General features: G+C 38.8%; 1 protein-coding gene across 1 annotated transcript in view; it reads left to right on the top strand.

Moving 5' to 3' along the window:
* Positions 1 to 11914, top strand: part of LOC127638494 (general transcription factor IIH subunit 1-like) — a 13673-nt gene extending 1759 nt beyond the window's left edge. Inside the window, exons 6-15 of the mRNA XM_052120049.1 lie at positions 1 to 114; positions 4164 to 4243; positions 4334 to 4467; positions 4580 to 4667; positions 4794 to 4882; positions 6606 to 6723; positions 6801 to 6891; positions 7019 to 7134; positions 7275 to 7367; positions 11139 to 11914. The exon at positions 1 to 114 is cut by the window's left edge and continues 36 nt beyond it. Of these exons, the coding sequence (XP_051976009.1) occupies positions 1 to 114; positions 4164 to 4243; positions 4334 to 4467; positions 4580 to 4667; positions 4794 to 4882; positions 6606 to 6723; positions 6801 to 6891; positions 7019 to 7134; positions 7275 to 7367; positions 11139 to 11225 (1010 nt within the window). The 3' untranslated portion in view covers positions 11226 to 11914. The remainder of the gene's footprint in view (positions 115 to 4163; positions 4244 to 4333; positions 4468 to 4579; positions 4668 to 4793; positions 4883 to 6605; positions 6724 to 6800; positions 6892 to 7018; positions 7135 to 7274; positions 7368 to 11138) is intronic.
* The last annotated feature ends 111 nt before the right edge of the window (positions 11915 to 12025 follow it).

Consider the following 12025-nt stretch of genomic DNA (forward strand, 5'->3'; position numbering starts at 1 on the left):
TGACGGAGAAGGAGTTCTGGACGCGGTTCTTTCAGTCTCATTACTTCCACAGAGATCGAATCAACACGGGCCAGCAGGACATCTTCTCAGAGTGTGCAATACAGGACGAGAAGGGTACTGCACTTATATCTGCATATCTGTATAAAGATCATTCATAATCATTCTTTGCTATTTATGTCAGATTTTTTATATTTGTGCATTTATTGTGATCACATTAAATAATTGTGTCCAGTGTAGTCCGATTCCCGAACTAATATTTCTTATGAGCCGGTTCTTTTGAATCTACAGTGCAAAACGCACTGCGAGACTAGTGTGTTCTGACTCATGAACAAATGACTCTCTGATTCATGCCGGCTCTTTTGAATCTACAGCGCAAAACGCACTGCGAGACTAGTGTGTTCTGACTCATGAACAAATGACTCTTTGATTCATGCCGGCTCTTTTGAATCTACAGTGCAAAAAGCACTGCGAGACTACTGTGTTCAGACTCATGAACAAATGACTCTCTGATTCATGCCGGCTCTTTTGAATCTATAGTGCAAAACGCACTGCGAGACTAGTGTGTTCAGACTCATGAACAAATGACTCTCTGATTCATGCCGGCTCTTTTGAATCTACAGTGCAAAAAGCACTGCGAGACTAGTGTGTTCAGACTCATGAACAAATGACTCTCCGATTCATGCCGGCTCTTTTGAATCTACAGTGCAAAAAGCACTGCGAGACTAGTGTGTTCAGACTCATGAACAAATGACTCTCCGATTCATGCTGGCTCTTTTGAATCTACAGTGCAAAAAGCACTGCGAGACTAGTGTGTTCAGACTCATGAACAAATGACTCTCTGATTCATGCCGGCTCTTTTGAATCTATAGTGCAAAACGCACTGCGAGACTAGTGTGTTCAGACTCATGAACAAATGACTCTCTGATTCATGCCGGCTCTTTTGAATCTACAGTGCAAAAAGCACTGCGAGACTAGTGTGTTCAGACTCGTGAACAAATGACTCTCTGATTCATGCCGGCTCTTTTGAATCTACAGTGCAAAAAGCACTGCGAGACTAGTGTGTTCTGACTCGTGAACAAATGACTCTTTGATTCATGCCGGCTCTTTTGAATCTACAGTGCAAAACGCACTGCGAGACTAGTGTGTTCGGACTCATGAACAAATGACTCTCTGATTCATGCCGGCTCTTTTGAATCTACAGTGCAAAACGCACTGCGAGACTAGTGTGTTCGGACTCATGAACAAATGACTCTCTGATTCATGCCGGCTCTTTTGAATCTACAGTGCAAAACGCACTGCGAGACTAGTGTGTTCAGACTCATGAACAAATGACTCTCCGATTCATGCCGGCTCTTTTGAATCTACAGTGCAAAAGCGACTCGCGAGACTAGTGTGTTCGGACTCATGAACAAATGACTCTCTGATTCATGCCGGCTCTTTTGAATCTACAGTGCAAAACGCACTGCGAGACTAGTGTGTTCGGACTCATGAACAAATGACTCTCTGATTCATGCCGCTCTTTTGAATCTACAGTGCAAAACGCACTGCGAGACTAGTGTGTTCGACTCATGAACAAATGACTCTCTGATTCATGCCGGCTCTTTTGAATCTACAGTGCAAAACGCACTCGCGAGACTAGTGTGTTCGGACTCATGAACAAATGACTCTCTGATTCATGCCGGCTCTTTTGAATCTACAGTGCAAAACGCACTGCGAGACTAGTGTGTTCAGACTCATGAACAAATGACTCTCTGATTCATGCCGGCTCTTTTGAATCTACAGTGCAAAACGCACTGCGAGACTAGTGTGTTCAGACTCATGAACAAATGACTCTCTGATTCATGCCGGCTCTTTTGAATCTACAGTGCAAAACGCACTGCGAGACTAGTGTGTTCGGACTCATGAACAAATGACTCTCTGATTCATGCCGGCTCTTTTGAATCTACAGTGCAAAACGCACTGCGAGACTAGTGTGTTCGGACTCATGAACAAATGACTCTCTGATTCATGCCGGCTCTTTTGAATCTACAGTGCAAAACGCACTGCGAGACTAGTGTGTTCGGACTCATGAACAAATGACTCTCCGATTCATGCCGGCTCTTTTGAATCTACAGTGCAAAACGCACTGCGAGACTAGTGTGTTCGGACTCATAAACAAATGACTCTCTGATTCATGCCGGCTCTTTTGAATCTACAGTGCAAAACGCACTGCGAGACTAGTGTGTTCGGACTCATGAACAAATGACTCTCTGATTCATGCCAGCTCTTTTGAATCTACAGTGCAAAACGCACTGCGAGACTAGTGTGTTCAGACTCATGAACAAATGACTCTCCGATTCATGCCGGCTCTTTTGAATCTACAGTGCAAAACGCACTGCGAGACTAGTGTGTTCGGACTCATAAACAAATGACTCTCTGATTCAAGCCAGCTCTTTTGAATGTACAGTGCAAAACGCACTGCGAGACTAGTGTGTTCAGACTCATGAACAAATGACTCTCCGATTCATGCCGGCTCTTTTGAATCTACAGTGCAAAAAGCACTGCGAGACTAGTGTGTTCAGACTCATGAACAAATGACTCTCTGATTCATGCCGGCTCTTTTGAATCTACAGCGCAAAACGCACTGCGAGACTAGTGTGTTCTGACTCATGAACAAATGACTCTTTGATTCATGCCGGCTCTTTTGAATCTACAGTGCAAAAAGCACTGCGAGACTACTGTGTTCGGACTCATGAACAAACGACTCTCCGATTCATGCCGGCTCTTTTGAATCTATAGCACAAAACGCACTGCGAGACTAGTGTGTTCAGACTCATGAACAAATGACTCTCTGATTCATGCCGGCTCTTTTGAATCTATAGCACAAAACACACTGCGAGACTAGTGTGTTCATACTCATGAACAAATGACTCTCTGATTCATGCCGGCTCTTTTGAATCTACAGTGCAAAACACACTGCGAGACTAGTGTGTTCAGACTCATAAACAAATGACTCTCTGATTCATGCCGGCTCTTTTGAATCTACAGTGAAAAACGCACTGCGAGACTAGTGTGTTCAGACTCATGAACAAATGACTCTCTGATTCATGCCGGCTCTTTTGAATCTACAGTGCAAAACACACTGCGAGACTAGTGTGTTCATACTCATGAACAAATGACTCTCCGATTCATGCCGGCTCTTTTGAATCTACAGTGCAAAAAGCACTGCGAGACTAGTGTGTTCAGACTCATGAACAAATGACTCTCTGATTCATGCCGGCTCTTTTGAATCTACAGCGCAAAACGCACTGCAAGACTAGTGTGTTCTGACTCATGAACAAATGACTCTTTGATTCATGCCGGCTCTTTTGAATCTACAGTGCAATAAGCACTGCGAGACTACTGTGTTCGGACTCATGAACAAATGACTCTCTGATTCATGCCGGCTCTTTTGAATCTATAGTGCAAAACGCACTGCGAGACTAGTGTGTTCAGACTCATGAACAAATGACTCTCTGATTCATGCCGGCTCTTTTGAATCTATAGCACAAAACGCACTGCAAGACTAGTGTGTTCAGACTCATGAACAAATGACTCTTCGATTCATGCCGGCTCTTTTGAATCTACAGTGCAAAACACACTGCGAGACTAGTGTGTTCGGACTAATGAACAAATGACTCTTCGATTCATGCCGGCTCTTTTGAATCTACAGTGCAAAACACACTGTGAGACTAGTGTGTTCGGACTAATGAACAAATGACTCTTCGATTCATGCCGGCTCTTTTGAATCTACAGTGCAAAACACACTGCGAGAGTAGTGTGTTCGGACTAATGAACAAATGACTCTTCGATTCATGCCGGCTCTTTTGAATCTACAGTGCAAAACTCACTGCGAGACTAGTGTGTTCAGACTCATGAACAAATGACTCTCTGATTCATGCCGGCTCTTTTGAATCTACAGTGCAAAACGCACTGCGAGACTAGTGTGTTCGGACTAATGAACAAATGACTCTTCGATTCATGCCGGCTCTTTTGAATGTACAGCTCAAGAACTGTTACTGTGTAATTAAGGACTTAAATCAAAGTGTGTGTGTGTGTGTGTGTGTGTGTGTGTGTGTGTGTGTGTGTGTGTGTGTGTGTGTGTGAACTGTATTCTGATGGAGTTTGTTTGTCATTCTGTTCAGGCCTGAAATCGATGGTGACTCAGGGAGTGAAGAACCCAATGGTAGATCTGCTGTCCCATGAGGATAAAACATTAGATGAGGTGAGAGATATTAGACTTTAAGTGACACCTCAATGCTGTTTTGGATTATTTAGTGCTGATGATAAGTTAACTGGGCTGGTCTGTCTGTAGGGTTACGGGAGAGCGACAGTTCCCTCCACATCAAACCCATCAAACAAAACATTGAGAGAGAACAGTAACTGTGCCATCATCAAACGCTTCAACCATCACAGCGCCATGGTGCTGGCAGCCGGACTGCGAAAAGTGTGAGTGTTTCAACAGAGTTTGTGTGTGTGTGTGTGTGTGTGTGTGTGTATCATATGTTTAATGATCTGTGTGTGTGTGTGTGTGTGTGTGTGTGTGTGTGTGTGTGTGAAGTGAAGCCTCCAGTGATCAAGCCAGTGAAACCAGCAGCACTGATGGAAACTCCAGAGATTCAGATTTCTTTCAGCCGTCACTCAAAAAGGTGAAACAGCAGGACACACGCATGACTCTTTCAGTCTGATTTCAGAGCCGGAACTATCCGCTTAGTTACATGATCGTCTTTTAAGCTGTTAAAGTTTGACGACGCTGTTGTTTTGTCGGCCTTCAGGTGAAATTACAGGAAGCCATTGAATATGATGACTTGCAGAGTGACTCTGGCCGTAAAACTATTGCTCTGAACCTGAAGAAGTCAGACAGGTAAAAACTGTTTCTTTATTTTAGTAGTTTATGTTGGCTTTGGTGCAATGTGCTGTATATCTGTCTGTCTTTCTGTCTGTCTATTGGACTTTCTGTCTGTCTGTCTGACTATCAATCTGACTTTCTGTCTGTCTGTCTGACTTTATTTCTATATGTTTTTCTGTCTGTTTATGTCTGTTTAAAATGACTTTCTGTCTGTCTGACTATCTGTCTGTCTGTCTATCTGCCTTTCTGTCTGACTGTCTGTCTGTCTGACTATCTGACTTTTTTTCTATATGTCTTTCTGTCTGTCTATCGGACTTTCTTTCTGACTGTCTGTCTGACTTTCTGTCGGTCTGTCTATCTTAGTATCTGTCTGTCTGACTTTCTGTCTATATGTCTGTCTGTCTATCTGACTTTGTCTGACTTTCTGTCTATATGTCTGTCTGTCTATCTGACTTTGTCTGTCTGTCTGACTTTCTGTCTATATGTCTGTCTGTCTATCTGACTTTGTCTGTCTGTCTGACTTTCTGTCTGTCTATCGGACTTTCTTTCTGTCTGTCTGACTTTCTGTCTATATGTCTGTCTGACTATCTGTCTTTCTGTCTATATGTCTGTCTGACTATATGTCTGTCTGTCTGTCTAACGGACTTTCTGTCTGTCTGTATGACTTTCTGTCTATATGCCTGTCTGTCTGACTATATGTCTGTCTAACGGACTTTCTGTCTGTCTGTCTGTCTGACTTTCTGTCTATATGTCCGTCTGACTATCTGTCTGTCTGACTATCTGTCGATCTTTCTATCTGTCTGACTATATGTCTGTCTGTCTGTCTATCAGACTTTCTGTCTGTCTGTATGACTTTCTGTCTATATGCCTGTCTGTCTGACTATATGTCTGTCTAACGGACTTTCTGTCTGTCTGACTTTCTGTCTATATGTCCGTCTGACTATCTGTCTGTCTGACTATCTGTCGATCTTTCTGTCTGTCTGACTATCTGTCTGTCTGACTATCTGTCGATCTTTCTATCTGTCTGACTATATGTCTGTCTGTCTGTCTATCGGACTTTCTGTCTGTCTATCTGACTATCTGACTGTCTGTCTCTCTGACTTTCTGTCTGTCTGTCTCTGTATGCCCGTCCATATTTCTTTCTTTTTTACTTTTTTCTTTTTATCTTTCTTTTATTCTCTCTTTATGTTTTCTTCTATTCTCTCTGTTTCTTTCTATCTATCTTATCTATATATTATTATTTATTTATTTTCTTTATTTCTTTCTCTTTTTTCTTTCATTGTATCTATCTATTATTTTTTCTTTTTATCTTTTTATTATTCTTTCTGTTTTCTTTCTTTCCTTTTTTATTTATTTTTTCCCTCTATTATTCTTTTTATCTTTTATATAGCAATATGGATAATGAGAAATAGGAAATTAAGTGGAGAAGGTTCAGAAAATTCTGTTTTATTATAAAAATGAAAATGTTTTGAATTGTTAATGTTTTTTATATACAAATTAAAAAAATATATATATTTGCCATTTTTTTTTAAGTATTGAGGAAATTAAAGGAGTGTGAATCTTTTGTCTTTATCTTTATTTTTCCCTCTTTATTATTGTTTTATTTTCTCAATATTTGATATCAGCCAACATCAAAGTTTGTCTCGACAAATTTGAACGATCTAGTTCATTTTTTGATGATCTCTGTATTAAATGTAGCTTGTTATTTATTTGTGTGTTATTGGTTTGTTCCTATAAGATACTCCCACGGGCCAGTTCCTCTGCAGCCGCAGCATTACACCACCAGTCAGGACATTATAACCTCCATCAGTGTCATCCGACAGGAGATGAAGAACTATAAACCCTGTCTGACAAAGGTACATCAGTCCAATTATACAGGTGCAAGCTGGCGGTTGTATTGTCGTGGGAAATGTCAGTGTTTGTGTCATTTCAGGTGATGTCCAGCAGTGCGGCGGGCTCCGCCATCACAGAGCTGTCACCTGGAGGCGTTCTGATGCAGGGCGGAGGTCAACAGACCATTAACCGTGAGTTAAAGCGTGTGAAGATCAGACTTGCACACATGTACACTGCACTCACTGCAATCGGTCTATACCTCTCATTAATAATATCAAATGTAGCTTCAGCTTCTTGCATGTTTTTTTATGAATGTAGAGTTGGTGGCCACTGATGTTCAGAGTGAACTGAAGCACTTATATACGGCCGCTGGAGAGCTGCTCCGACACTTCTGGTCCTGTTTCCCCGTCAGCACTCCCTTCCTGGAGGAAAAGGTCAGAAAATGGGTCCGCAGTTGCTTAAAATAATTCCTCTGGCCACTGTATGAAGCTTCACATTTTAAGATCTCGTGTATTTTTATTATGTCATTATCGTGTTGGATGTTGATGTTTTTTTGTGTCCCTTCTCTGTACAGGTAGTTAAGATGAAATCTAACCTAGAGCGATTCCAGGTGACTAAGCTCCGCCCCTTTCAGGAGAAGCTCCAACGGCAGTTTTTGAGCATTAATGTAAGGTCACGCCCCCTGCCCCGTCCATTGTCCACTGTGAGGAACACTGAACACATGAATAATTGATGCTAGTCTAGCCTCTGTTATTCTGGCATTTTCTGAATTATATTCAGGAAAGTTTCCTGTTAAAGAATTAGTTCATCCAAATAACAAATGTCATTATTTTGTAAGGTTACAAGTCACTTATTATTATCATTTATATTGTAATGATCATAAGTGATCGTTTAATTGATAATATAATTAAAAATATATTATACATAATATAAATATTTTAAAATGTAATATATTATTAAATCATTCATTCTAAAATGTATTATAAGTGGTTCATAAGAATGTGTCATTAAAATGAATGGCTGCTTATAATTTATACTATAATAATTTATTATATTATATAAGTTAATAATATTTAACCCTATAATGCCTGTGTATCAAATATGATACACAATGTTTAACGGCTCCTGTTTTACTGTTCAAGCTGACGAGCCAAATAATCTATGGTGTGTAAGTTTCACATGTTTATGGCGCCATCTAGTGGTTATTTGTGAAAAAGTGGTTTCAATGTTTATATCGATCTATTTAAAATGGCTTATGCGAAAAGTCTTCTGTTGGGATAAATGACAGCTTATTTTAATAAAGTAATAGTGACAGTAATGATTATATTGTTACTGATATGTTAAAATGAGTATTTGCTGAATATAAGCAGCTGTGCTTGATTAAAAGTTTAGATATTATTTTATTGAAAAAGCCCCTTTGAAATCCATCAGATATGACACAACAGACTTTTGAGGAAAATCTCTCAATCACCATTAAATATACATTCATGCACGCCATAAAAAACACAGAGCTTTGAAAAGTCTGACATATAAATTTTATAAGATATATTAAAGTGTGAACTAATATTTCATATATTCTGCCGGCTCTATCATTATAAACATCTCATTATTTTACATCACAAGCTATTATGATAGTTTTTCAATTTCCCTTTTTTAAATGTCAATATAGTGTTTGGTGCATATAATACATATGATAAATCTGTTTATTGTTTATATTGTATTTGATGTGCTGAATTGAACAGTGATACATTTTAATCCATATTTATAGACCAAATTCAAACATTTGGTATCTCTGAAAAGCCCAGAGAGTCCTCTGATAATACCCCAAAATGTACCCCTGTACAAAAACTCACATAACAAACGTCCCACACAACAATGAATTACTGGGATAATGACCTTTAAATATGATACATTATATATATTATTATACATGTGCATTTTTTACAATTTCTTTTTTTAGTTTGTCTTCTGGTACTACAAACAGTTTAAGGTCAAACAATTAGAATTTTCGGACAATTCTTTCATATGTCAGACGTAACAGGGTTAAGAGTTATAATTTAATAAAAACAATTATAATTTAATTTAATATATAATATACATTTTAATCTTATATATATATATACACTCACCTAAAGGATTATTAGGAACACATACTAATACTGTGTTTGACCCCCATTCGCCTTCAGAACTGCCTTAATTCTACGTGGCATTGATTCAACAAGGTGCTGAAAGCATTCTTTAGAAATGTTGGCCCATATTGATAGGATAGCATCTTGCAGTTGATGGAGATTTGTGGGATGCACATCCAGGGCACTGAGCTCCTGTTCCACCACATCCCAAAGATGCTCTATTGGGTTGAGATCTGGTGACTGTGGGGGCCATTTTAGTACAGTGAACTCATTGTCATGTTCAAGAAACCAATTTGAAATGATTCGAGCTTTGTGACATGGTGCATTATCCTGCTGGAAGTAGCCATCAGAGGATGGGTACATGGTGGCCATAAAGGGATGGACATGGTCAGAAACAATGCTCAGGTAGGCCGTGGCATTTAAACGATGCCCAATTGGCACTAAGGGGCCTAAAGTGTGCCAAGAAAACATCCCCACACCATTACACCACCACCAGCCTGCACAGTGGTAACAAGGCATGATGGATCCATGTTCTCATTCTGTTTACGCCAAATTCTGACTCTACCATCTGAATGTCTCAACAGAAATCGAGACTCATCAGACCAGGCAACATTTTTCTAGTCTTCAACTGTCCAATTTTGGTGAGCTCTTGCAAATTGTAGCCTCTTTTTCCTATTTGTAGTGGAGATGAGTGGTACCCGGTGGGGTCTTCTGCTGTTGTAGCCCATCCGCCTCAAGGTTGTGCGTGTTGTGGCTTCACAAATGCTTTGCTGCATACCTCGGTTGTAACGAGTGGTTATTTCAGGCAAAGTTGCTCTTCTATCAGCTTGAATCAGTCGGCCCATTCTCCTCTGACCTCTAGCATCAACAAGGCATTTTCAGCCCACAGGACTGCCGCATACTGGATGTTTTTCCTTTTCACACCATTCTTTGTAAACCCTAGAAATGGTTGTGCGTGAAAATCCCAGTAACTGAGCAGATTGTGAAATACTCAGACCGGCCCGTCTGGCACCAACAACCATGCCACGCTCAAAATTGCTTAAATCACCTTTCTTTCCCATTCTGACATTCAGTTTGGAGTTCAGGAGATTGTCTTGACCAGGACCACACCCCTAAATGCATTGAAGCAACTGCCATGTGATTGGTTGATTAGATAATTGCATTAATGAGAAATTGAACAGGTGTTCCTAATAATCCTTTAGGTGAGTATATATATATAATAGTAATAATTTGTATTTATATATACACACACACACACACACACACACACAGTTCAAATAATTAAATTAAACCTATAATTAACATTATAGTATTTAATTTAATACATTATAAGTGGTTACTAATGACATGTATTATAATAAGTGGCTTATTTTAATTCATAAATAGTAAATTATATTAGATTATATAATTTAATATTTAAGAGTTATGATGTATTAATAATAAAATAAAAAATATTATAATAAAATTTTATATCATATAAATTTTATTCTTGATATATAAAAGTATAATATTTAATATTAATAGTTTTTAAATTATATATATGTATATTTACATATATTATTAATTCAATATATTATTAAATCATAGTATTTAATATATTATTACAGTATAAGTGGTTAATAATGACATGTATTATAATAAGTGGTTTATAATAAATGTATATTGTAATTATAATTGTTTGTATTATACAATTTAATAATATTAAAGAGTTATAATTTAATAATAATAATAATAATAATAATATCAAAAATAATTTCATTTAATGTAGTATATTATGTTCTATAAAATATAAATCATAATGTTAATATATGAAATTATAATATTTAATATTAAATTATTAGTGGTTTTCGAACAAAAATACAGTTCTTGCGTAAACCTGCCTGCCACTGTAAACGAGCTATTTTTGAATAGATATTCGCTGAAAATGTACATGTTAAATTAGGAATATGACACAGGAGTCGCATGGACTACTTTTATAATAATTTGGGGTTCGTTTTCAAGCTTTAAAGTGAGTCGCTATCAACTGTCAACCGTCAGTTTTGAAAATACTCATTAAAACATCTCGTTTGTGTTCCGCGTAAAATAGAAAGTCATACAAGTTTTAGAACGACATGACAGTGAATACATTATGACCGAATTTTCATTTCTGTGTGTAGTCTTTATTCACTGAAAATCTTCCCCTGTTGAGCTCTCCAACGTCATTCTCCATTCTGCATATTCAAACTGCCGTTTCTTCATTCATCGACGTGTTTGATACACCTGCAGCGGGACTGTGAAATCATTCTTGTGTCTTCCGATTGTGTTTACAGCTAACGGGCCATCTTGAGGAAATGCTACAGGCTGCATACAACAAGTTTCAAGCCTGGCAATCCCGTCGGATGATGCGAAAAACCTGACGTGGTCACGTAGAAGCGAATACTTTGAGAGTGAGAAAAGACTCTGGATAAAATAAAAAAAGAGAGCATTTCGGACACACACTCCTAGCTGGGACGAATGGCCTCAAATGGGTGAATTTTCCAGCCAATCAGAGCTGGAGGTGCTAGTGGGCGTGTCCTTGGGGGAGGAGCTTGGAGAGGGCAATGCTGTCATATTATTGGTCCACGTGGAGATGGACAGCAGCAGTCACACACAACTGTAATGATTTTTTTCTCTTTATTTTGTCCGTTCCGTTTTTTTCGCCTTTCCGTGGATTCCTAGGTAAGATGTGACATTTTAACAGTGTTGTATTTCTACAATGACCAAACTTGTGGTGTAATAATAATAACGGTGGAAGGTTTCTCAGGAACTTAATGTTTAATGCAAAGGACTCTGTTGGAGGGAAAAGCTTTTAAGTCGACGATAAGGAGGAATCTTTACAAATCGGATATTGCAATCCAGTTCAACTCTCTCGAGACTTGACGCTGATTGGAAGTCAGTTGCTCAAGACATGCCAACGGGAGGAAATAAAGCAATACTGTATAATACAAGTGTTACTCTGTAGTGCATTGACTGATCTGTGTGCCGCAGACAAGTGCACACTCCTTCGCACTGCTTTATAACATGTCTAGCTGCACCGAGTTGATGTTATTGCAAATAAAGTCATAATTCAAACTGTTGAACTGTTGTTGGGATATTCTGTGTGTTTGTGTGCGTTTCATAAAAAGAGCTTCCTCAAAGCTGTGTTACACAAGTCTCGGTGTGCACATTGTGAGGAACT

The sequence above is a fragment of the Xyrauchen texanus genome, chromosome 46 (assembly GCF_025860055.1).
Source record: "Xyrauchen texanus isolate HMW12.3.18 chromosome 46, RBS_HiC_50CHRs, whole genome shotgun sequence".
In the NCBI taxonomy this organism is placed as follows: domain Eukaryota; kingdom Metazoa; phylum Chordata; class Actinopteri; order Cypriniformes; family Catostomidae; genus Xyrauchen; species Xyrauchen texanus.